Source organism: Acanthochromis polyacanthus, chromosome 18 (assembly GCF_021347895.1).
Source record: "Acanthochromis polyacanthus isolate Apoly-LR-REF ecotype Palm Island chromosome 18, KAUST_Apoly_ChrSc, whole genome shotgun sequence".
NCBI lineage: Eukaryota > Metazoa > Chordata > Actinopteri > Pomacentridae > Acanthochromis > Acanthochromis polyacanthus.
In genome coordinates this window covers 26,749,184-26,775,958 of record NC_067130.1, presented here as the reverse complement: position 1 = coordinate 26,775,958, position 26,775 = coordinate 26,749,184, and the positions used below count along the sequence as shown (strand labels likewise).

Here is a 26,775-nt window from a genome sequence, read left to right as displayed (position 1 = left end):
GTCGCACATTTTCTTCAATGTCGCACACAATCAACAGGCATCAAGTCACTTTCAGTTTTTTTAATAACCTTTTTTTTCTGTCCATGAAAGATAGAACATCAGAGAACAACCCACAAAGAACAGATGAGAAAAATTCCATCTCCTTTTAAAGTAGACAAAAAAATATAATGAAAAGACATTCCCATCTTGCAGCGACGGGTTGAAAAATGGCAAAGTAAAGGCGACACAGTTACCAAAAGTGCCAAAGCCGACCATTCCTCTCACATTTTCAATCTGAAAATTTTTCTCGTCGAATAAGCTTTTCCACAAACATATAAGAGCCCACAGAAGAAAAGGGAAAGAACGGAGTACATGAGCAAGGGATAAAATTACCTTTGTACAAAAATAGATCTTTTTCCAAGTGTTTTTTTCTTATCTTTTTTTTTTCAAACTCGAACGTTTTACTGTTTATGCAACAAAGAAAGCAGTGAATGTGTCACAAGCTCAGCTTTTTCCTGATTACGCTTATTTTTTTTAAACATATAATTGCTAAGCAACACACATTTTGGAGGGTTTAAAGTCTTAACCTTTTTTTAATCTCTTTTTCATATTTTTTTGAGGTCCCATAAACTGCTGAGAAGCTGGTTCCTTTGAGTTTAGAGCTGCTGCGATTCTGCTGGTTGATCAGAATTCATTTTAAAAAGGTCAAAATGCAAAAAAAAAAAATCCTCTCAGGTATTTGTGAAGACTGACGATAAAATTCTTGAGCTGAAGAACACCTGGTGTGGATCAGTTTGGTCTGAAAGACTTGTCTCCCTCTTTCAATGCTGGAATAGTCAAGGAACAGATCTGTCTATATATATTTATAAATATATACACATATACATATTAACAAAATATAGCTTTATGTTATAAAGCATTCATGTAGGTAATCATTCTATGTGGGTGATGATTTCTTTATCTCGTCAAGAACATCCTCGTCTGTCCCTTTCCTGTAGGGGAGTAAGCTCGCACATCATCTGCTGTATGGCTTTAGATACCTGTGGTCACCAATCACAGTAAACTAAAGAGGAGGAGACATCAGACTGGAGAGAACGGGATGATATTCACTTTAAAGTCGGCTCAACCAGTCCAAAAGTGAGTGTCTGATTGCTTGATATCTGCTTTTCTTGATTAAAATCAGCCTCTAAAAGAGAAATAAGTCATATTTTGATCTTACAAAAAATCTCAACAAGAGTTTCTCTTGAAAATGTATGAACTTGTTTTTTTTGTTTTAACAGGTAAACAAGTATATAAATACTGTAAACTCAGCTCAAGCTGGCAGTCAATACTGTCACCTGGATAGGTTGTAATAATAATAATACAGGCCACCTCATTGAAAATAGCCAATAGGTCATACTGAAGTTATTGCTACTTTTTTCAGGCTGAACATGCAGAGACTCTGAGGTTCTGTCCGATCCAAAAGGAACATAGCTGATAAGAACGAGCTGTCAGAAAGTGCCATCTTTTCGTCTTGATTAAATACTTGTAGAAAATTCAAGTAACGTTGCAGTGCTGCTTCTCTTCCACTAGAGGGGTCTCATAGCTCTGAAATCGCCACCACGTCTCTCACTTTCTCTTATCCGAGCTCAACTTTCACCCAAAGTAAACCGGGCAGTGGAGCTCCAGTCGTCTGACATTTCTGAGCCTGGCGAACAAACCGTCTCTTTGCTTTTTCATCATAAGAGAAAGGAGATCATGGGTGATCTGGGATCAGTTTCACAGAGGTGGAATGACATTTACATATTTCCTCCCTGACTGGATGCCCCTTTATGAAACTAGCCCCATATAATGCACAAAAATTGACATATGGCCATTATGTCATAGATGTTTTGGTTGGAGTCAGAACTTATGGAGTCTTGACAATGCCACCAGAAGAATAACAGACTTATTCAGATTTGATTTGATATAACTCATTATACATACATGCAAAAAAGCAATAATAAAATGAGTTGGGTCAATATTTGATATTTGTGCTGTGTGACTCAGTTTTAAAATCGTCTTACTATTTCCATACGTACTAGTATTTCATTTTAAATTGGATTTATTTCACTTTTGATGCAGAATTTTGATGCAATTTCAATTCCTATTTATATTTACCAATTCAAATTTACAGAAAACATCTACAAGTGGCACGCTCGAGACTCCATACACTCACTCACATTGCATTAAAACTTTTTGTTCCATCAAGGAAGAATGAAAACACAGTGCTCAGGTTTGTCTTGTTTCTGTTTCCCAGGTCAAGATAGTGTCAAGGTGCTTCTGAAAGAGTGACGAGGATGCAGATACAGGCAGAAAGTCCTTGAATTCAATTCGCTTTTCTCATTTTCTGCTCAATTATGTCTATTATCCAATAAATCCTAAAACTCTGCCTTGCTCTGCTGTTCCGTAAGACTTTTTCAGATCAGGGCTAATAGCCGTTTCTATCAGCCAAGGGCAAATAAACTAGAGCAGAATGAATATTAGAATAATGGGCAAAAAAAAGCTGCATAATATTTACTCCTGTGCAGGGAAATGTTACAGTGCACCCACACCTCACAAACACCTGCTTTAAAAGACATCTGACCTGTTTAAGCCGCTCTGTGGACAATCTTTGGAAATGCACTTGATGCATAGTTTTGCAGCAGCTGCAGCATTTAGAGAAAACAAAGAGAGGAGGAGGAGGGGGGAAAAAAAGCAGAATATGGGCGTAAAGCATTTATACATAACATGGAGATATTCAACATTTCAGTTCAACTTGAATGACACTTGGTTGTCCAGAGAAGTGCAGACAGAGCGAGTGAGAGTCCCTCTGAGGAGGAAGATCACTGCGGTGTTTCCTGATTGGGCTGCGGCCAAATTCCACCTCAGAGGTCAGTTACATCCACATCAGCTCTCCGTTCAGGAACCCGACTCCACTGTCATGAGGTTAAGTGCCAAGTAACAAACGATTAAACAAACAATGGCTCCGCTGCGACGACGAGCGCTTCTCTTGCATACTGTTTAGCCTAGCTGAGCGTCGAGAACTGAAGCTCTGACGGATGGAGAGAAAAGAGGTAATTGTGCATCGCTGTTGTTGAAAATGCAAACTGAAAATAACGTCAATACTGTGTACGGTTGTAACTACAGGTAGATATGAGGTGTTTTTGAAAAGTTAATACCCGCTGCGTTGGGCAGTGGGGTTTTCTGAGTGTGGAGGTGTACATGGTGTGCTGAAATTCACATGAAATAAGAAGTGGGGAGGGTGGAGGAGGGACGATGAGGAGCTCAGGGGCCGGCAAAACAATGATATCTTCCCCACAGATGGGACTGTGCGCTCACCTTCCAGCCATCCAAGTTGGCTGTGATCGCCTGTAAGGTTGCGATGAAGGCCGAATGCTGTAACTGGGATGACAAAAGTTGCTCCTGCGCCTCCTTTCATGTAGCATAAAGCTAACAATTTAAACAGCCTGCGTGCTCCTGTGTGCAGATTGTGTCTAATGAGCTCTTCCATCTCTGTATTTCAACTGAAGGGCTGATTGGTAGACCACTACGACTTCCTCCCCTGATGTTGCACAGTGCTTGTAGAGTAAGACATGGTTCTATTTGTTGGAATTAGGGCAGAGACCTGAGGTTTTTTTGATAAAATTTTTTTTGAGCACTTGCAATCTTGTCAACCCCACCTTCCAGAAAGCTCACACTTAAAAACAGCTAGTGCAAGACCTGACGTGTTCAGTCAAGTCAGGCGGGAACAGACGAGTTCTTTTAAGCGAACGTTTTCTCCCCGACCATCCCTGCCCGAAGTAAGTTCAGTCCTGAAAGACAGAGAGGGCTCAGGTCCGAGTCTAGAGGCTCCCGCGAGTCCGCGATTGTCCCGATCACAACGCTGAGTGTCCCAGTGTGACATCGTCGCTGCTTCTGTGAATATACCTGCAAGCATAACGGTAGGTGTTAAAACCTGATCATCTCTGCTTTTTGTTTCTTCTTGTCAAGCCGTACGGAAAGATCAAAACGATGGCTCAATACGTTTCTTCTGTCCTCCATCTGTCCTCAGTTCAGTCCGCTCTTGTCGCTCGAGTTGCTGTGTGATTCTCATATATATATTTCTTATTTATATATTTTTACAAGGTATAAAACAGACCCATAGGCATGATGAATTCAATGTTTCCCAAACACATCAAAGGGAGTCGAGGGTTAAAAAGGGACAGAGGGAGGAGCAGAGGCAGGAAGGAAAGGTTTCTCCATCCAAAGTCATCATGTGATCTGTCCCTTGCTGGAAATGGGATTTTAAAAAAACACAGGGCCCTGCTCCTGATCCAGGGCTGCCAGAGGACGTGAGTGAGGAGGGTGTGGGGGGAGACTGGGAGGGTGAGGGGGGCTCCACCCTCGCTGCTATTATGTCATTTGATGAGGGGCTTCTAGCATCTCCATGAGGAAGGTGTCGATGGGCGTGTCACCGATGAGTTTGAAGAAGAACAAGTGCTCCAGACACTTGAGCCCGATGGAGCGCAGCGCTGGTAACCGCAGCAGCAGCTTGGCGAACCTGTAATGACACAAGACCAAAGTGATGCACTAGAAAGACAGAGAATGAGGTTGTCTTACGTAGACATTTTAGGGGCATCAGTTACACAAATGATCAAATCACACAAACGCCAACCTTGTCATAAACATGTGATGATCATCCACCTGCAACGAGCAATTTCAACGACTTAACTTCAAGATTTGATCACTTAAGACATTGGTAAATTGGACTCTGAGCACTTGTACAAGCTGCACAGAGACAGGACGAGTTGTTCAATGCACTTTTTGCTTACGGCTAGCAAGTTGTACGCTGCAATAAAAGGTCTGACACATTCCTGACTCAGTAAATGGGTAAAAAAACTGATCTTCCAGTGGTATTCCAGCCATTGATTAACAGGGATGTTCATGTTTGAGCACAGGCAGACATTTTTTGGAGATGTGGTGGATTCATAGAATTTTTAAAACACTGTTCCCCTTTGCTTTTTGGCCATGGAAGGTTTTTGTGCAGCAGCAGACATCTGACCTTGGAGATCAGGTGTAAAGACCGCATCACTCGCTCTTCTTCCGGTTCCCAGGTGAAACGTCAAGCGAAAAGCCAGTTTCCACACCACTCGACTCTGCTTTTCTTTACTCAGGCTGGCTCCACCGGAGAAATGACGTGTCTGCAGCCAGCTCTATGGTTCTCTCTACTGGTAAAAAACTATCTGTACAACTAACTCTCTCTAGTTTTAACTCCATTGTGTTCTGGATGTTATATTTATGCACACTGTAAAAGGCTGGAACATTTCTCTTTTGGTTCGATGGCTTAGTTAGTATCGTTGGCAATGCATATCTATGACTTTGGAGAGACAAGAGTTCAAAAAAGGAGCCAAAAGGATCCAAAAACATGCAGTGGTTTGGGTGCTAAGTGTAAACATCAACACGCTTTCTCTGGAATGACTTATTCTGCCTTAAAAAATTAATAAATAAAACAAAAACTTATTTCATGACCTTTTCTGGCCTTTGAATGCTCTTCTGAGAACGCGTCTTTGTAATCTGTCATTTCACAAAGCTGACTGTCTTGTGAGCACACTCAGATTGCAATGCTAAACAGACTCAACAAACTTTCTTGAAATAAATGGAAAAAAAACAAAAAAACCTGACAAATAAACTCACCAAAAAGTAAAATACCATGCATTCCATTCACCTCATTAGTCTCAACTGATAATGAGGTGAATTCAAATCTAGTCATTAGGCTGATCCATTGTGTGAATGAATTCAATGCGTTTCCCAGATGTCTACCTTCTGAGAAGCTGTCTGGGTTGAAGCTTTAAACATTAATTACACTTGGGAGATAAAGTACAAGCGTGAACCCAACTCTTGATTTCTTCGTCTCTGAAATGCACTCTGCATCTCAGCAGCACACACATATTATGCACACAATATTGCTTTGGTGTTTGTGGTAATAATCCTACCTGCCAGGCTGCTCGGGTATTTCTGTTTGCAGTAGGCCTCTAAAGACGCGTAGACTTTCTCTCTCAGAGCTTCTACTTCACCTGGGTTGGACAGACCTTTAGAATCTGTTGAGAGACACAGAAAGACAACTGTAACACTGACTACAGCTCTCATTTTTATACACTCGGACATTCTTCTTCCTTTGTAAAAGTTACAAGCATGTACAGACAGATGAGAAATGAAAGGAAACCAATGTAAGGTCTCTCTGGAGCTCTACTGGAGATTTATAACACCATTGTTCCAAAGGATACTCCATCATTTGGTGTTCTGATGATGGTGATAGGGACCACTGTCTTAACAAATCAAACCAAAATCATCCAAAAGTGTTAACCTAGGTTGAGGTCCGGTGACTGAATAGGTTATAGCTTATGATTGACCTTGTTTTCATACTCATCAAACCATTTAGTGACCCCATGATGTCCTCTAGAGCCGTCCGTCTTCATCAGGATAGAAATGTCTCATCATAGGATAAAGGTGATCACTCAAAGCAAGTCTGTGTTGATTTGTAGTAATTCCTCACAATTAGAAGTCAACCCAAAAAATGCCCCCATACTGTTGCAGAACCACCAGATCCTCTCATTAAAATATTGAGGCTTTTCCTTTAAACCTGCATTGCAGAACTTTCGTCTCTCCCTTCCACTGACATGTGCTCATGGCGTACACCTCCCCGTCAGCCGCTTTCTTTTTTAGGTTGTAATCCCTCAGCTGAATGCAGTTTATTTTTTATCTGGAACATCAAAGACTTTTCTTGGGAGGAGGAGATGAGTGTTTTAGCTTTGTTTCATAAGTAATCCCGTGCATACTAACGTGGCTGTAAAGGCATATCACATGGGCATTTCACATACACTGGGCGTGTGGGTGCTGGTGTAAACACTAAGCAGAGGGTTGGTTGCGTAGCTGTAAATAGTGTGGAGGAAGAAGAGCACTGGCAAATAGGAAAGGCCGCAGATGAACTGCATAACACTTATTAACGTAGGCAACAAGGTAAGCTATGTCTGTGGGTCTAATTCTGTGTCTAATCTGAAGGAAGCCATTCGTCAAGGCATATTTCTTTGCTTTATCCTGGAAAACAGCTATTTGATAGGAGTGTGACGAATCAGGGGAAAAATGCAGTAAAAGTACGGCCCAATCAGAAAGCGAACACGAGTGTCTGCATCACTAAAACGTCTCAATTTCTACTAAAAGAAGAAACTGAAGCTGAAAGTCGGTAAAACTGCAACACAGCACCAGAGCTGTCAATCAACAATGGGGTCAGCAGTGATTCTCGGTTTTAGGGATCCTAAAAACTTTGAAGTACAGTGGTGTAAATGAAGCAGAAACTCAGCATTTTAAAATGTATTAGTGTGCATGTAGCCCTATTTGCTGTAGCAGGCTATGTTGCTATAGTTGGCCTCATCTTCTTCAGCTCTGGCAAATCAGTTATTGCTTGCTCAAGTAAAATGCATTAAACCACAGCACTGTGATTTAAAAGTCCAGATACTGCAAAAATAAATAGAGATTTACAGATTTACTGGTTGCCAGTAGGACTAATCAGTATTATGTGAACTAATTGGGGAAAGACTTGAATGTAACAGATGTTCACCTATGTAAAAAAAGTCCCACACTTTGCAACTGTAAGAACCAAAGCTCTCAAATTTGAAGCTTTAGCCTGTAAAACAATCAGTGTGTTTTGTTCAGTGTCCCCCTACACTGGTTTTATGTGTTAAGGTGAACTTTACTAACGTACAAGTTGATTTTAACCCCACAGACTCAATTGTTACCGTGTGACACCACATTCTGGGTTAGTCCAATTAAGACTGCAATGTCTACACTGCGCTATTTCAAGCTTCGTCGGAGGACACGTCTTTGATTAAATACAAACATGTCATTGATTAACATTTTTGATGAACAAAGCTTTGCACAATTGATCAACAATGATGAACATTTGTTGTTTAATGGATGGGCCAGACCACGCAGTGTGGGAAGGAAGGACGAGGGCCTTTTTAGCGTCACTGTCCCCTCCTCCACACTCCCCCACCCCAACCTTTCCTTTCCCAGTCAGACCAGTCTTGCAAATCCCTATTAACAAGGAATCAGGCGGAAAAGTGAACCGGGGCCAGTGGGCCTGAACAAAATGTGGAACACAGTGGATCAGTGTGTCTGGAGTGTGCAGATCCACAAAGGCTCCCACACTGAGTCATTAAAATCCTGGGTCACATTTATGGCTTGTTTCCTATACTTAGATGCCACTTTGACATGACCAATGCACAGGCCTCAATTAAAGATAGCCAGATCTTTGTAGGGAAACATCCGATCTCTGGTCCAAGCTCAAATTCAAAGACACCAAAAATCAGTTCCCAAATCTCACATTTCCACAACTAAAGGTCAAACTGAGACACACTTAAAGTTGAAGCAATTCTCCACCCAACCACTGTGATTTGAGTAGGAAGTGGGATTGAAAGGTGGTAATCAGACTATTTGAGATTCAGTCAGTAATTGTTAATACAATGCAGCATAATCAATAATCAATATGCTCAGTTGTTCAAAATGTATGAATGAACACAAAGTGGTGTATTTATCCCACATTTGGTTGAAAATTATGAGCATGTTAAAAGGCTGAATGGGCAGTGGAGACGAAGGCTGATCCTGCAGGAGTATCCTCACCACTGTGATACTTTATCTTCCTGTATGAAAACCATAGCAGCTGATAGCAACCGGAGCCAATTAGGAAATACACATTTTAAAGTCCATTTTTAAGGCTACAAGAGGAAGTTTAATAATCAGCAATTAAAATCCTTCTCCAGGCATTGATTAAACCTCCAAAAAACTCCTCTCTGTGTATCAAGTTACGCATTTAGAAGTTTATTTTTTTCTGGAAATAATCCTTTCATGCCTTAAAAGGGCTTATTTGTTACTCTACACGTTATAAACCAAGTCCGTGCTTCTCCTTCCATCAACCCCGGTGCCACTTTCTGCAAGTTTGTCACCTAACAACTCTGCTCAAACACTTGACTTGACAAAATGGCAAGTTTGTAATACATTTACATCATCTGACATTTAGGAGGTCTGTCTGTATGTGTCTCTGAGGGGCCTGACCTGGTAGATAAAATTATTTCTTCTAATGGTCAGGTGGACTTATTTTACTCTTTTAAAATTAATATTTGCTCATACACATGTCTATATTCTGACAATATTTAAGTGGGACTAGAGGCTTCTCTGTTCCCTAATAGCAAGTGCGATGTATGTGAGGCATTAGGAATACTGGTAAATTGTAGCACCTACCCATGCATGTGTGGCATTTAAACACTGGTAAATTGTACAGTCTTCTCATGCATCTGAGACATTTAGGAAACATCAGTATGTGTCTAAAAAAAACCTTATCCTGTGGAGTGACAGATGTTTGACGAAACAAAACAACTTCCATCCTCCTGCAGCAGCAAACTGAAGCCGTAAGGAGTCGGAAATGAAATAAACAAGACCACTTAAAATTCAGCAAAGAAAGCTCCTTTTACTAACTAGGTTCCAGATCATATGAAAAAGCAGGTGAAATGTACAAACATTTACCTGCAATTAGATTTCTGTTACGGGCAGTCTTCTACATAATGTATTAGGAAATCAGTAATGTAATGGTAACTTACAATGCATTGTGCAGGACCAAAAGAACAAACACAAGTGGGTGCACGAAGGAAAGAAAACATTACAAGCACCAGTGCAACCAATCTAAAGTCTGTGTTTCTGAGACTGTCGTCAGTACACTGCACTTTCAAGCTGCAGATGAAATAGCATCAATTTGCATATTTTGGTGATTTTATGTTTTCCAGTAAAATAAAAAAATACTGCACGCATTTGTCAATCAAGTCAAACTAACTTGATATTCATTAAACGGGTGGTTGTGCTGAGTTTAAAATTTGTGTCCTGAATGAGTCATAATCTATTCTTGCAATATGAAGGGCTGTGTCAGCTAGAAACAGTAGTAAACAACAGCACATTTTCACAAGATCTTTAAACCTGAAACAAAACACAACTGTACTGTAATACGTGGTGTATGACTAAAGCCAGCTGTACAACGCGTTGTGTAGACAAGCATGTGGTGAAAACACAGAATGTCAGCGTGTGACCTCTTCTATCCCAACTTTCAGACATTTTCCTAAATTGTATTCTGATTAATTATTGCTTGAGGTTACAGAAGTGAAAACCAAAACATCGATAAAAAGAGTACATGAGTCTAATGTATTTCTTTGAAATGTAGCAAATGCGACAGCTTCATTCAAGTTGGCCACTAACCAAATGAAAAACTTCACATATATCGATAGTACCTGGGTTATGACAAAGGACAATACGCTCGAAGGCACCCCATTTCTGTCTTATCCATCTGCATGTCCCTCATCTTTGACCACCAGTTCGTGTGAGGACACGTCTGCACACAAAAGAGACAAAAGGACAAACAAAAACAACCAAGTAAAGCTACGGCCTCATTAAAAATCAGGCTAGGTAGAAAATGCTTTGTCAAGTTTTTACATTCCTTGGGCTACTAGACTATTTTGTGTTATATAGACAACCAAACGGGTGCCAGAAAAGTTAAGATCACAGGAAACCATTTGAGGCTTAATTGGTACATATTGCAAATGGACACATTACTCTCATGTAAATTATCCCAGATCCAGACTGTACATTAAAAATATGTTTTCAACCGCCATCCAGCTCACATCTATTTAAAAAACCAATGCACACAAGCATGCTCTGGGCCCACATAGGCACCGTTAGATCAGTGGAAAAGTTTACAACCCTGCAAAGTAATTATATTTAGTACATGGTTTTCATAAAAGGAAAGCCACAGAGTAAACACAAGCTGTAATCTAACACCAGCACTCCCACTGTCTGCGTGCGACGTCACCGGTAGGAGTGTCGGTGCGTGGAGTCGCTCGAACTCCTCACCCCTCTTTGACTCGGTCACACCCTCTCCCCGGCGCTCTTTATTTTCCCTCTCGCTCCGTTTCTTTCTGCCCCTCACACTCGCATAGTAAAGTCAATTGTGGCTCTGAGCTCATTCTAATTCAATTTGCTCCGAGGAGAAACAACAAGGCTAAAAAAAAAAAGAGAGAAAAACAGAGAGCGAGAGAAAAGGACTCAAGTGTTTAAGTTAATCAGTCTCTTCATTTGTATGGGGAAGAGAGAGAGCGGAGTAGATAAAAACATTATCAGCTTCCTGTATCTTAATGCTTGCCACAGTTAATGTAGAGATGGAATATGTCCTGTGGCTGGGAACGCTGATGACTGAGCGTGCAGGCTGGTAATCCGAGGGAGAGAAGAGCCAAATACTGAAAGTTAGACTGCTATTGTATGGATCGGATGACAGCACCTGTAGCTGCCAATTCCCTCTCGGCTCTCACATTCTCCAGCACACTACAACTGCACTTTTCACCTTCAAGATGAATGGAAAACTGCCAGGATTTCTGCTGAATAATGCATATTCCAATTAATATAACATGTATCGTACTCGAAAAATGTTGAAGCTCTCCAAACGGTGCATGTCAGTTATGCCCAAGAGTTACGATGCTGCCGACACACACACCGCCAAACTTGGTTGTGAGATTCATGTCCGTCAGGCAACTTGCTGCTCAGGAATGTCAATAGCAGTCACCGGGGTGTTTTCTGCACGCTCACCGACTTCACTGTGAGTCAATTGCGTATGGATTTTTTCCTACCTTTTTATTTATTTTTTGACATTTCCTGTGCAGACTATCTGTGTGACCCTGATGCTCACAGGTGTACATATGTAATGAACTGGAGTCAATCAATATTTCCTGTGTTGCTTTGCTCTGCATGAAGCACACCTGTCATTTCCAGTCATTCATGTCATTTTCACTGAAAAATTAAAAAAAATGTCACACGTTGTAATGGGAGACTGCCTTTAATAAAACACATTAAAGTAGCAACTAATGCTTTATTAGCTTGGTTAGCTGCCTTTTCATTACGGATAGACTGATTATAACCTAGCCAAATATTGAGGCTAACATTTGGCATTTTTCAGAATTTTCTGCATTTCTATTAGCCAATTGGTAATAAACAAAATGCTCGACTTAATGTTTGATGCAACCTCTTCTCTCTGTCTGTCATCAATCTGTGGTCCCAGAAATGTCTCTTAAGCAGCAAAAACTGACCAAGAAACACAAGATGTGGGTGGCCACAAACCAGGAAATAAACTCCTCTTAAGGGACTAAGGCTAGGCTAACGACTAGTGGCTAAGTTAGAAGCAGCCAAGATAACCTTGAGACGAAGTCTGAAAACAATAATTAGTAATGCTTCATAATCTGGACCTTAGTGGGCAATGAAAGGATGCTTAGAACAGTGATATATTAAGAAGAACAGAGAATAACAGGCAGATGGAAATGCAAGAGACAAACTGATTAGTCGATCCCACATAAACAGAGGAGATAATCCAATCACTCCTATTCTATTTTACATCTTCAGTTGTAGTCACCTTTACTAAGGAAAGTATTGGCCCACAAAAACACATATTAGTCCATCTCTACTTTTCCCACCTTGCAAACCAAGTATTGTCGCTATTAATGTCTCATTATGGACCAAAAAGCTATTTTAAACAGCATTTAGACAATATGAAAACCTTAGCTTACAAGTTACTTCAAAGGGGACCTAAAGTATTCATTTTATGCAAGTGGTTGCCATAATTCTACGATTAATGTAAGGACAACTATGTGCAAGAAAGCTCAATATATGGATATAATAACCTGTCAAAGATGGCTCCCACTCCAGCACTGTGGGCACTGTTGCGGTGGACGTGCAGCCCGTCGCCAACAGAATCCGTCTTTAACCGCTATTGAACGGGTGTGAAAATGATGCAATGAGGAGTTTCATTCCAACCTGAGGAAGAGATGAGGAAAGGGATCGAGGAAAAGTGTGAGGAAAAAAAAGTTAAAAAACACAGGCAAATCCCAGTACAAAAGTTCACACACATTCAAGTAATGTAATGAAACTGACAACAAAGGGGAATTCCAATGATCAATTAGCTGTGCCGTAAAAGCGTGCAGCTTTCTCAAGCACAGGCATCAGGTTATTACTAAGACATTGAATCATGCTTTCTAAGAGACAAGCGCTGTAAATAGGGATGAACTGCGCCGCCATCTACAATAAAGACAACATGCTTGATGTGCCAAGCAGGGGCTTGACACAGAGAGCACCGAAGACACAAGACGCTGCCTTCTGAGTGACAGGGCTCCTTTAACTGTTCTGCCTGGCAACACTCGCCTCTTCTCCCCAGAGTTGAGTTGGGTATGAGAGGAGCCGGGATGCTTTTATCTGTGATACAGCAGAACTAAAGCGGTTATTTATAGAAAACCTGAGAGCCGAGAAGAGACGAGCTCTGCAGAATAATGTCTCTCTCTGCTTTGCTGAAGTCTCTCCATCATTGTATGTGCAACTAGATAAGAAAAGATGGGAGGATTTTTTCCAGGGTGAGGGATGGGTGCATAATAGTATATTTTTTTCCTGGAGGTAGATTCAGAATATAATGGTATAATTTGGAGAGACAGGCAGGCAACAAGGACAATGTGTTGGAAGAACCCAAAAGACCATTTTGCATGTGACGTTAGTGAATGTAGCAGAAGAGACACACGATTTCTCTCTGTTTGACGTTGACACTTCTGGGATCCTGCTCGGTTTCTTTGTTTTTCCACATAACTGCAGATACATACAGTGATTTTTGGTCCGTTTCTTGTCTCAGTCACTTGACCATGAGTGTTATTTCATGGTTATAACCACATTAGTGTGTTCACATTTGGTTTGAAGGTTTCTCCGAGATATATATAGAGAGCTAACACTAGCATCTGTTACTTTTTACTCAAAGTCATCAGTAACCGTGTTTCCATATAGCTGCTGAGCAAATTCAAAGGAAATTTTGAACTGCCTGCAAAAAAATAAATAAATAAATAAATATAAAAACAGAAACTGCAAAGCAGGTTTCTTTCAATTCACCACTTTAGAGCTGATAAACTATTAGTGTCATCAGCAGGTGCCAGTAATAGTCTATGTTAAGAATGGCTGTAAATTACAGAGTAAACGAAGCAAAAGCAATGTTTGTCACCAGCTAAAAAAAAAAAGATATCTACAGCAACACAAACATGGAGCAGACGTCTTCAGGAATGAAGCAGAAACAGCTGATTTGTCATGTTGGGGGAAATGTTTGCTACTTAAAAACCTATTCAAAAGGTCCCTTTATGTACATTAACTCTCTTTCAAAAGTAAAAAACTCGCCAAGCAAGCATAAAAAGTTTTGCAACATAGGTAGATTTTCTTCAAAATTTACATTTCTTTATGGAATTTTGTTCTTATGCAAATTTCAAACGCATGTAAAAATTATGCTATGAAATATGGTAGTGAGCTAATATATTTGTTACTTTTATTCAAATAACAGTGGCTCTAAATTCAGCATTTTCTGGAATCTATGCTCATTTGTACACCACAATTTCAAATCATATTGTAATTATGCTATATTATGTTCATCAGTCACCATTACGATCATTCTAAATTAAATAATCAATCGCTGAAAACTGCCAAGCTGCTTTTTGACCGACCTGCTCGTAGAAGAATGACCTGGCGTCCAGTGGGCAGCTCGGAGAAGTGTGGGATCCTCTTGGCCCACTCCACCAGAGTAAGAGCTGTTTGTCTGCTGCTTGAATATATTTGCACTGGGTCATTGGGCTGCAAGAAAAAAACAGACAAACACATTAGGAGTACTGAATTGTTGTATGAAATGAATGGGTCTTCATTTTGTTTTTTGCTGTTTGGTCTGAGTATTCTTTTGCCTGGCGTCTGGATACTTCTGAGTCACTAATCACTGCACATTCACACACACGAGTTCTATCCTGTGAATAATATCCTCCGAAGAGGAGCAAGTAGGGAAGACAAAACAAACAGTGATTTCGTCCCAGCTTGTGGAGGAAATACCTGCAGAGAGCTTGCCGGTGAAAAAAACAACTTTCACCGAGCGGATTCTTTCTTTGGGGACCATTTAGCCGAAATACAAATCAGCCTCTTGGACAGCTACGAGGAGCTCAAGAGGCCCTCGAGAGGTTCTACTGACACTTTATCAGAGAACAAAGTACTTAGGAGCTCAAAGGGACTTTATTACTACACCAGGAGGGGCTTTGTAAAATGTGCAAACTACTATATGTGCATAACTCACATTTTACTCTGTTGACACTGTATTCTGCAGGTCATTTGACCGAGACTTAACCCATCTAACAAAATACTCTTTTTCTTCATCATCCATTTAAATTAACTAAATAAATTCATTCATAGTGCTGTGCCTATTTCTATTTCCCCATGACTGAAAATTAACATTTTTGAGAAGAAAGGTTTGTTAAATAATTTAAAACTGGCTGTTTGTGCATCACTGTAAATTTCCATTTAGTGCTCAAACTTAGGAACACTGACAAGTGAAATAAAAGTGCCAGGTGAACCAAGGAAAAGCTGCAACGACATTGATTTAACTTAATTAGGTCTTGAGAAGAGATGAACATTAAAGCAGGAAAAAGAAAAAGACTGAGGAACAATCTTGCCACTCTGAGAGTGATTATGCTTTAAAAAGCCTCTCTCCACTTTAGCTCCTCAACATACCGTTGCTGTGAAAGTACGCTTGATCAAATATTAAAATGTCTTAAATTGCAGAGTTTCAGAAATGAGTCATAAGTTTGGTTAAGAAAAGGAATTAAATTCTGGTATATGAAATTTCTGTAAAGTAATTCTTCGTTTGTGTTTCTTTTTTTGTTTTTAGTCTATAAAATATAGTAAAATCAATAAAACAAACATGAGTGTGATCATTGTTGTGTGTAATTATTTCCTGTTTAGATGAAGACCATTTCTGGTTGCGGTTTAAGCACCAGTCGAAAGACAAGGACTGCTTCTCCTCAACTGTCCTGACACATTAGGTTCACAAGTATTACTCTCTGATCCACAGAGAATGGTAGTGGAATATTAATGCAATGCATATACAATAGGACTAATTCCCTAAAATGTAACTCCATCTGGGCAGTGGGGAAAAAAAAATTAAAATCCCAACAATCCTGTCAATCATGACAAGTAATTTACCATCATCCCAGGAGTCCATATCCTTAATATGCATGTATGTAAACAAGGACTTTGTGCATGAGTGTTTATGCATAATAATAAATCCAGAAAACATCCTTAAATTCGAAGTATCCCTGTGTGAACTCGCACTCGGATCAAAAAAGTCAGCAACTTCTCCCCAACTTCCTACTTCAAATCCCACAGATCGATGCTAAAAGCTCTGAGGATCCTGACATCAACTGCAGCTCTCAAGAGAAGATTAGTTCAAGATGAAGAAGAAAACATCTCTCCACTCACATTCTCTTTTCTGTAATACGCAGGCCAAAGACTATCCTCCAACATTCCCTCCCTACGGTGTGAAACTCACACTGACTGCAGTGTCGCAGTTACGCAGTTGAAATATGAAAAACTTAAACCAAACACAAAGCATACACTGTTTTCAAAAGTGAAAGTCGTTTCTTTGCTTTTTTTCTTCAGAGGGAGAAAGAAACAGGCATCTTATAAATATTTCAGCATCTGATCTCCGTGGGAGATGTGGACGGCAGTGGCAGTTTTTCGTGAGTCGTGCTTCCTCTCAGAGACACATTATCAGACTCAGCTAATTCATTCCAAAGGGCAGCACCGGCAAAAACAAAGGCAAACAAAAGGGGCTTCGAGTGCGCGCCACGGTCGAGCCAGCGCTTTTCCTCGTAAGAATACAAGTCCCAGGGTTCTCATTAAACATGGCGAGCCTCATGAATGTTGTATGGCTATCTTAGCCATGTTTATACTGACCTGGTTTCTTTGCCTCTGTCTGTGGAGATGACAGGGGAGAGGAGCTTACACTTTCCTGAAACAATTCTCTGGCATCGCATTACTGTACTTACTGTTCAAGTCACAGAGCGGCATTAGTGATGCTATCGGACCACGGCGGAGGAGCCCACTGTGACCTGAGAGAGAATAACATTAACCTCCATGTATGAAATTATCAAAGTCCATCTGGGAATATCTTACAGCTCTATTTTAAAAGCAGCTCCTTGCTGTGGAGGTCACTCTAATGTACAGCTGGAATCTCAGATGGAATGTGAGAGAATAGACGTAAAGCTACTGAATATGAGCCAATTTGAGCAGTTTTCTTTTATTGTCTGCCACAAACAAAACTGTCTTTATTCCAGGCAAATTTAAGGGTGTTTCTAGCCAGATGCACTCCACCACTATCATCATGGAAGATCATCCCAGCAACTTAGAGAAATGCCAGGCTTGCATACTGTCCTATGAAATTTTCATCACATGAGGAGAGGAGACGAAAGATTTGCCTTTCAATTTTTCATTATTCTGCTTGAACCAGACTATACTAGCGCGACAACAGAGGGAAAATTGGATACTCGTACAGATCAGTATGAAAATGAATTACTCAAGTGTCCCACTTTTATAGATTAAAAAAGAAACTGTCCTCGTGCGTTAGCACAGGGATGAATCATTGTCTAATTATCATCTAAATAACAGCAACAGCTTCCTGCCTTAAGTTAAGGGAAAGATAAGAACTTTTACGTAAACCGTTACATAAATTAATGCAAAGACGGTAGAGCAGCCACTCAGAAACAACACTAAAAAGAGAGAAGAAAGCATAAAACAGAAGGAAAAGAAACACCCTGAGGATTAGTGAATGATAGTATCTCCTCTTAAGAGAAGACTTCTCCTTGTCTGACTGAAGGCATATTACTAACGCCTGTTTAACTCCTGTTCTAGGTCACCATGAGATAAACACACTTTATTCAGCTTGGCCAGACCCCGGCCATTAGACAGTGGCAGTGGCCTATTCATGGTGTACACTCATGATCCAGGCCCTGTGATTAATTATAGCACGGGGCAGCGCCTCTGAATGGAGCCCTGGCAAGAAGGAGGCAGGGGGACGGGATTCAGACAGAAGGGGAGTCCTTGTGGTCAGGACAGCCGGCATGCCGATACTCTGCCAACACTGTGGGCTCCACTTCAATTAAAGGGTCAGCCTCCCCAAATTGAGAAAAGAGGAATGAAGGAAAATATTAAATAAAAAATAAATAACACCTAATAAAAATATGTCACTCATTTTTCCTCTTGTCTAGCCATGTTGACAGTTCTGGCTTTAGTTGCAAAACATTAGATACAGTAGGCATGTAAGATTTAGTTTTCTCCCTTTATTCCAAATTTGGACTGCCTATCACAGCCACTACTCATTCTCTAATGTTGGCCAAAAACCCCGCCAGATACAAGGTGTCGCCATCCGCCTCCTTCCACCTGGCAGGAAAGGGCATCAGCAGAAAGGCAACAAGACAACAGCCAATTGAGCTTGTTAGAACACATGTAGCAATACTGGGAATCAAACCCTCAGTTTTTTTTTCTGTAGACGGGAGCTGGAAACTAAAACCTGCACCTCATCTCTTGAGATCTTTTCCATTTCAGTGGAGGTGAACAGGGCTTCGTGTGTCATGCTCAAAGGTGTAATTAATGACTTTCACATCTGAAAGCACTAAAATTTCTGTTCAGCTTGATTATATTAAGGTGGCAGCCCAAGATCTTTGGTATAAAAAACTCAAACTATAGATGTGTGACAAATTAAAGGAAAAATCTGAACTCTTGACCCCTACAGTGAGAGTATCGAGTGACTCCACCACAGAGCTCAGAGCACCAAATGAGGGAATATCTTTATGAAGAGTGGTGTTCTATGTCTTCGGTAAAATTTTAGACTTGGAGATTTAATGTCAAGGCAAATTAAAGCAGTTCTAGCAGCATTTGGTGGGCCAACATATGAACATACAGAAGGAATTATTAAATTTTCAACTTTCCGACAGTCCTCAAACTACTGAAGTGATGTGCTATTCAGTTGGAAAACCTAAGGAAAGCTGAGCTTGACATTGAAATATTTCATTAAAATCATTTTACACGTCTCATGCAAAAATTCACCAGCAACTAAGAAGGGACTTTTCGGATTAACTGGTCTGAACTGCAGGCTGTGTTTTCATAGCAGATTAAATAAAAAATGAATGTAGTAAAATATCTACAGCATTTAGTGTTACTATTGGTAACATATGGAGGCACTTGGAAAAAATGTTGTACACATTGATTCTTTTTTGTTTGGTTTTGTTGTGATTTATGGCATTATAACTGTGTCTTACTGCTTACTTCTCTCTACTTCTAGCCATGTTGTTGTTACTGTTTCCATAGAGGCAAAGGACTTAATATAACAGTGAAAAATGAGCCCGCAATGAGCTAAAATGTAACCGGAGCAAAATGTGTAGAAAGTGTTCGAGGTTCAGAAGGTTAAAGAAAAAAAGATGGAGTTTGGTAAACTGGCTTTCTAACTACAGAAAACCCACAATCTTCAAGGCATATGCAAGTATAATGCATAACAAGTAATGTTCAAGTTGAAGGGAACTTATGAGCTGGATTGTTGTTTAGTTCTTCTGAGCAGAAACATCTTGTGATTTCCACTGGCACATGCATGTATTTTTTTGCTTAGATGATGCTTAGTAACAATAAGCCCCACAAACAAAACTAAATTGTGGTCAAAGCAGCATTAAAAAGAGACTGGTTTAAGATTGCATGGTACCTTTTTGGTTTGTTCTGGCACTTTTAACTACCAAATCACAACAGATGTATTGTAAAATTGCATAAACATCTCACTACAGTTCCACGGTTCCATTTACAGTTGTTAAACAATACAATTCTCAGCTCTAAATAGTCAATCAGTGTGGTTTTCATCTTTTCTGGAGCCCTTCTAAAAGCTCTCTTCTTGATTTTGGGTGGGCTGCAGGTATCGAGGGAGCCACCCTCAGCGCATTAGTATGTCTGAACTGCCAGCCACTCCCTCATGGATCCCAACACCTTCTCCCTCTCCCTAATGTTGGCGCTCATCTCCTACACTTCCCTCTGTCCCCCACCAATCCCCAAAATAGGGACAATTTACTCACATGACAGTTTTGGCATTTCTACCTTTACTTCACAGGACATTTTCCCTCTATTGAATCGGATGAATCCCAGATGAAGCCCTCCCTCTCCTTCTCCCACAGTCTCACCCTCCACCCCCTCCTCCTTTGCTAGGCTGCTGCACAGCTCCTCTGTTTCCCGTCTTCCAGCAGAATTCCTGAGAAAGCTGAGGCTTTGTGGGATGCTTTCAGGAACAGTCTGTCTGCTGCATTATTCATCACCCTTAGTCTCCTCCGTGTCAGAGACAGCCCACAGTGCCCAGCTGATACTGAGGGGATAGATGAGGGAACTCACAGCTGAGTGAAGGAGCTGATATGAGGTGAACAGGTAAACCAGCACAGTCCCCTCCAAAGGGACTGAAAAAGAGAGGACAAACACTGCTTACATCTGATATTCAGTAACATCTCCACTCTGCTGCCAGCATGGTGTCAACTTTAAAGTCTACAACAAAAACCACAGTGAGCTTTATAAAGCAGGAAACTAAAATATCAAACATATTTGAAACATTCTGACAGTGAAAAATGACAGAAGTAAACCTTCTTCAACATGTCCACATGCTGACAAATCTGACTTGACTTATATGTGTGCTGTTTCTGGAATGCACATCAATGCAAAAAAGAGATAAAGCAGCTCCTCGCAGATGGAAAACATTAAAGCAACTTGTGGACAATGGTGGAAGAGCTCCAGTGAGATTTTGGAAAGCAGAAAATTCCTAAATATAAGTCATAAGCCATAAATCAGAGAAACATTTAGTTTCTAAGTCCTTGGCAGTATCATTGGACACAGTCAAAGCTTGATTGATGGCTGCTGACAAAAGTCTTAAATCATTACACATTAGTACAAAATAATATGTTAAGCTATTTCATGCTAACTGCAAACCATTAGATTGTAAATTAGTATTTTATACATATGTGGGAATATTTGAAACATGCCAGTAATTAAACTTCAATGCATCTGTCACCACTGACTTGATGACACATGGAAAAACTTTTTAAATTCCCACATCTATGAAGGAATCGCAGAAGAGAAAAAGAACTCCCTTTGCCAGGACACTTTGGAGATTATTTTTGAGCCTATGCAAAATAATTTCAGTCAATCTCACGAGTTAAGTGGAAAAACGGAGGTACTGATGCATTTATTGACGGCTATTTACACTTGAATATACGTTTCCACACTCAAATACAGTGTTCTGAAAAAAAATTATGCTCGCTGTAGCTCATAAGGTTTGAGCTGCTAATGAACTCTTCACTGTGAGAAAATCAGAAGTTAGTATTAAAGGGGACATGGTATACAAGGGTAAGAACGGAGAACAATAATCATTTTTTCTAATGTAGAAGTCAATACAAGAGAAAAAATACTGTCCCTCCAGCCTCGGGGTGAATCTAAACAAATAACTTACTGTGTGTATGTGCGCTTCTCTGAGCATGAACACTGTTTATGGACAAAGTGATGACGTGTTGCAGGATGATACACTATGTGAGTGTTTGTCAGAGAGGGCATATATATATATATATATATATGCTAACTCACCGAATTGGATGGTACACCAAGGTTGGTCTCGATGTAGGTCTCGGTTTTGGGTTCCACCGCCTGTTCCGCTTCCAGGATCTTCTCCACGGGCATGTCCTCGTTGGCGCAGCTGGTGGACTCCACCTCGTTCTCATTTCTGTCCTTGGCTCGCTGGCGCTCCTCCTGAACGGCTGCATGTAACAAAACTGGTTCCGGTCACTACTGCTGTTTTACAATGTCAGCATGTGTTAAAGTGCACACGTGTGTTAAAACTAAAGAGTCAGCCTACATGGTGTGAGTCTACGTGGTTTTGATTACTGAGCAGGGTTTCGGCTAAAGTTAGGAAATAGTTATGGCAGGCAGCTTTAGTTCTAGCAAGGAAGCTGAATCCCAAAAAATAAAAGATAGACAAAGTTAGCATCTACCTTGTGAAGAAATATCTGGCGACTTAAGAGCCCAGTATTTTGGTAAACCCATTTTCAAGGCTGAATCCTACCATTGAGTAAAACCTTGAATCCTTGCAAATCTTGTGGAAACAAACTGTCCATACTCTACATGTCAGTAGATAAGTGAATACATAGTTGGTCCTTGTTTTTGTCTGTACAGAAATTCACACAGAGCATGCATGTACTTGCTTGAGTCTCTGTTTCAGTGTTAGGCATTAAGTGTGTCTCTGTAAGCCTGTGTATAGTGCATGACAGTGTATGCATTATGCCAGTAGACACATACAAGACAGTTCAATGATCAATAATTGCTTGGACAGTGTGGAGGAAATATATAAGGACCTTAGACCTGCATTATGTACAATGAAGCAGCATGGAAATGCTCAAGGACTACTTCCAGTTTCCTTATCAAAGAGATGTGCTTTTCATGTAGTGCTGAATGACAAACAACCAGCTCCTTTAATGCACAAATCATTTATACACACATAAATAATGTATGTCCTGTCACTTCTCTTCTCAGACAGCCTCAACACAAATCAATGAAGACTGTTGTGTACAAAAACGGATTTGAGGACAACCATGTTGGTTCTGTCATTTGATTGGCTTGGCGAGCAGACACAGGAAATGGTTTGTGTGCTGAGCAGACACAGAGACTCAGTGCGACTGAGGCAAGAGAAACCGCACCTCTGCCCTCAAGTGAGAATGAAAAAGACACATGTGTGTATGTTTTGTCTTTTCAAAAGGCTGTAATTTACTTAATTCAAGACACCACAGAAAAAAAGTACTGTGGCTTTTTATAAGTTTTCCTTCCAGCCGTGGATTAATAAAAAAAGTTTCTGACATAATGTGTGGAATGATAAAAGGCTTTTGGAAATTCAAAAGTCAGCATGCAGGTTTATATGCACACCTAGAGAGCTGTACCTGCCTCACATGCACGCACACACACACACACACACGCATGCACACACACACACACACACACACACACACACACACGCACGCACGCATACACACACACACACACACACTGGGTTTGCAGGATGATCTGTCTTCTTAAGTTTCCCCCTACTCTGGTTTCTATTCCAAGTTCTGAATCGGAGAGGCCGTGGTCTTGTCGTGGGGGAAAGGGAAGCAGGGTTTGTTAGAGCAGGAGAGGGAAAGGGGCCCCACTTTAGAGGAACTGCTGTCTGGTGGTGGAGGTCAGCCCAAGGGTAGAATACTTGTGTTGGAGTCAGGGAGAGGTGAGGAGGGCTGAAATCATGTTAGCTTTATTCTCTCTCTCAGCCCCCTCCATCCCCCTTCTCCTCTCCTCTCCTGACTGGGAGAGCATAAATTCATTTAATCCTGTTTTTCTGTGGATTCGCTTAGCCTTTTGGGCTACTGCTGCCTTGTTCTCTAACCACAGCCCTCAGGGTGCAAGGAGGGGGCTTAGGCAGCACTGTGAGTAAGGCAAAAGGCAGTAAATGATAATATCCTTGAAAGGAGTAAAGAGCCCAACAATGACATAAATAAAAGCAATGGAAGGGAGAGGAGCGAGGCCAAGTAAAGGTCAAGAAAAGTCTCCAGAATGTATTTATCACAACAAATACTTGGTGTTCAACAGTGAGCCCCCATCCAACACACCTGCATCTTTGCATCCTCAGTCCTTCTAGCTATACTATGCACCGACCTGTATAATCTCTGCACTCCCCCATTCACTGACTGTGGTTACCATAATGGTGAAAGGCAAGGATTGATTTGTTCAATGTGTGAAGGAGTGTTTAACAGCATTGCTGAGAGTGCTAATATTTTTAACACCTTCATGGAGTGTTAAAAATCACACCTCACTGGCTGTTTTTCTTCACCTCACACAACTAAACTCTTCCTGTTCTTAACCACACTCTAATCACTCCCTGAAGGTGCTCCACAGTGATTCACTACAGATATCTGGCCTCTCGTTGCTTATTCAGCGTTGTTCTTTAGTATTAGAGAGTGCAGCAGCCATCATCAAACAATTAAACCCTTTTTCCAGTGACAGTGGTACTGAAGAGTCGCTCCCCTCAATTGAAAAAATATGAAAAGGATGCACTATATGGAGCACTCCATTAGAGGGGAATGTCTGTGTGAAAATGTTCCAGTCTTTATATAGGGAGCAATGAGCTTAAGTGTCAGGCACTTAAGAGGCTTCATGAAAACATTGGATTTAGACAGTCTATAAGTAGGGTGTGGGTCAATAACATTCATTTTGCAACTAGCGATGTTTTCAAAGGGCATAGTGTATTTGCATGTAATGTAAACCAGTGCAAATGAAGAGCAAACGGTGATCTTGCTAAATACAGTACAATATCCTGTACAAAATCTTCAACCATAGCACCAAGTGTGCATCCTGCATCTGCAAAGTGTCTTACAAGGTAGTGATGTTTCCAAATGTGCTGTCCAAGCTATTCAGCAGAAGCATAAAGACATTGGTATATTGGAGGACTGGAAATGCAACAATTGACCAAGGACATGGAGTGCAGCAGAAAAACAATGCATCAAGCTGACTGTCCTTCATCCACGGAAGACATAGTGGCTTAAGGTATCAATGTTGACCCTACAGTACAGTTAAGTCTGGTCAAAAGTGAAACTAAGTCACTACGGAAGAACAGGTAATCTAAATCATGGGGGAGGCTGGTTGCAATTCTTAGAAATGGTGATGGGGATTTTTTTTACATTTATATTCATCTGACTCATCTGAATGGTCAGACAATGAGTCTTTGCGGTATGACAATGACCCCACACATACTGACAGAGTCATAAACAACTATCTTCATTGCCAAACAGAAAAAGGAGTCCAGCTACAGATGGCATGGCCCCTGCAGAGTCTTGATCTCAACGTCATTGAGAATGGCTGAGATTACATGAAGAGACAAAAGACAATGAATCAGTCGAAATCGACAAATGTACCAAGAAAAATTGGTGCTCACACCACATATCGACATAATTCTTTTTTAAAAAATATTTTAAACTCTTAATTATACAACATTATTTCAAATATATGTTCAACTTTTGCACAGTGCTTTACATTGTGCCCCATTTTCTGGAGGATACATTTGTTTTCATTTGTTTGTGTCTGTTTTTACTCTCAATAATGACTCAGTGGAGCAGCACAATTCAGGTGTCAAAAAAGATGGGGAATCACACCAGAAGGACCTATTCCTATAGATTGCTTTGGTAGCAAATGGAGAAGAACTCGGTCGACCTCGGACAACTTTCCTTCAGTGTGCATTGGTATAAATGCCTCACACATGAGCAAAGCCTCAGAGATTGTTAACAGATGTGAGTGACGGGCATACGATCATGTCCTGCTGTAACCGTGATCATGTGAGTGCTTTTATTTCCACGGGCTAAAGAATATTTGATGACACATTAGAGATGGATATAACACATTACTTTGGCGACCTGTATAGGTTCAAATCAAGGTCTGGAGTCACAGATTGGAAGTCCATTCACTCTTTTATCTAAAGGCGCTGTCACACTCTAGCGTTTAGAGCCAGCGTATGAGGAACGTATGGACTTTTTGGGCATACACTGACATACGCTGAAACACGCTAGGGGTACGCTGGAATACGTTTCTAGTACGCCGGGGTACGTCGGTGTATGTTGATGTACGCTGATGGTCAAAAAAAAATTTTGAATATGCACAAAAATTTTCAGCATATGAATTTTATGCTCCTCATATGTTCCTCATACGCTGAACACGCTAGAGATACGCTGAAGGTACGTTACTCATACGTCGAGTACGCTTCTCATACGTTGAAATTGAGTGGGTCAGGAAACCTAGCGTTAGAGAAGCGTATAATGAGCGTGTGTCTGACGTGTGTCTAATGAATGGCTAACGTTATGATGGTAGTTCTAACGACAGTCTAATGTACTCAACTTATGCCTAACATGTTCTGAGCGTACAGCCAACTTATCCCATGCGTATTACATGCGTATTTCCAGCATATGGGGGGTATATAAAGTATCACATTTCCAAATCTGTATCAGTTTGTACCAGCAGTTCAGAGATGGAGGTTGCTGTGCTGCAACATCACCAAGATTTGTTACAGTTGGCAGTTGAGTATGCTAGACACAGAAGAAGAAGGCGTAGAATGAGACGTGTAATCTGGGTGAAACCTTGGATTGGAAGGCGGCGTCAATTTGGCCTTTATGACCAGCTTATGGTTGAATTGAGAAATGAAGATCAGAGAGCCTTCAGGAACTTCCTACACATGCCTCCAGAAATGCATGATAAACTGCTGGACAGGGTTGGTCCCAACATCACCAGCTGTGTACGCTCCTCATACGTTAGGCTGACGTTCCGCATACGTTTCTCATACGTCTGAGGTACGCTGATATACGTTACTCATACGTCGGTTCCGTCCAATTCAAATACACATCACATCACATACGCTGACATACGCTATGCGTACGCTACTCATACGCTGACGGTACGCTAGACTCACGTTACTCTAACGGTCATTAACCGAAAATCGACCTCATACGCTGAAAAGTTGTGCGTATAAACAATTTTTCAAAATATTCGATACGTTCCTCATATGCTGGCTCTATACGCTAGAGTGTGACAGCGCCATAAGCTATCATAACTCAAAGTCACCTTTGTACTCTGAAAACATCAACAGTCATACTTTCTGCAAGTAAATTAACTTTTTGTGATATTTACTCCATTTATTTATGCTAAGTTTGTTATGCTAACTAAACTGTGCAGAAATGTTGAGTAATCGAATAAAAAAGTGTTCACCATCTGGCCTCTGCTGATGTTTTGTATTAAGAAATTTCATGTAGATTTTGTGTTCATTCA

At 40.7% G+C, this 26,775-nt stretch overlaps 1 protein-coding gene across 1 annotated transcript in view; it reads right to left on the bottom strand.

Moving 5' to 3' along the window:
• Nucleotides 1-45: 45 nt before the first annotated feature.
• Nucleotides 46-26,775, bottom strand: part of rxraa (retinoid X receptor, alpha a) — a 48,160-nt gene continuing 21,430 nt past the window's right edge. The window contains 10 exon segments of the mRNA XM_051938923.1: nt 46-4,519; nt 5,952-5,964; nt 5,967-6,080; nt 10,306-10,375; nt 12,713-12,788; nt 12,790-12,815; nt 12,817-12,840; nt 12,842-12,852; nt 14,562-14,688; nt 21,532-21,701. Of these exon segments, the coding sequence (XP_051794883.1) occupies nt 4,372-4,519; nt 5,952-5,964; nt 5,967-6,080; nt 10,306-10,375; nt 12,713-12,788; nt 12,790-12,815; nt 12,817-12,840; nt 12,842-12,852; nt 14,562-14,688; nt 21,532-21,701 (779 nt within the window). The 3' untranslated portion in view covers nt 46-4,371.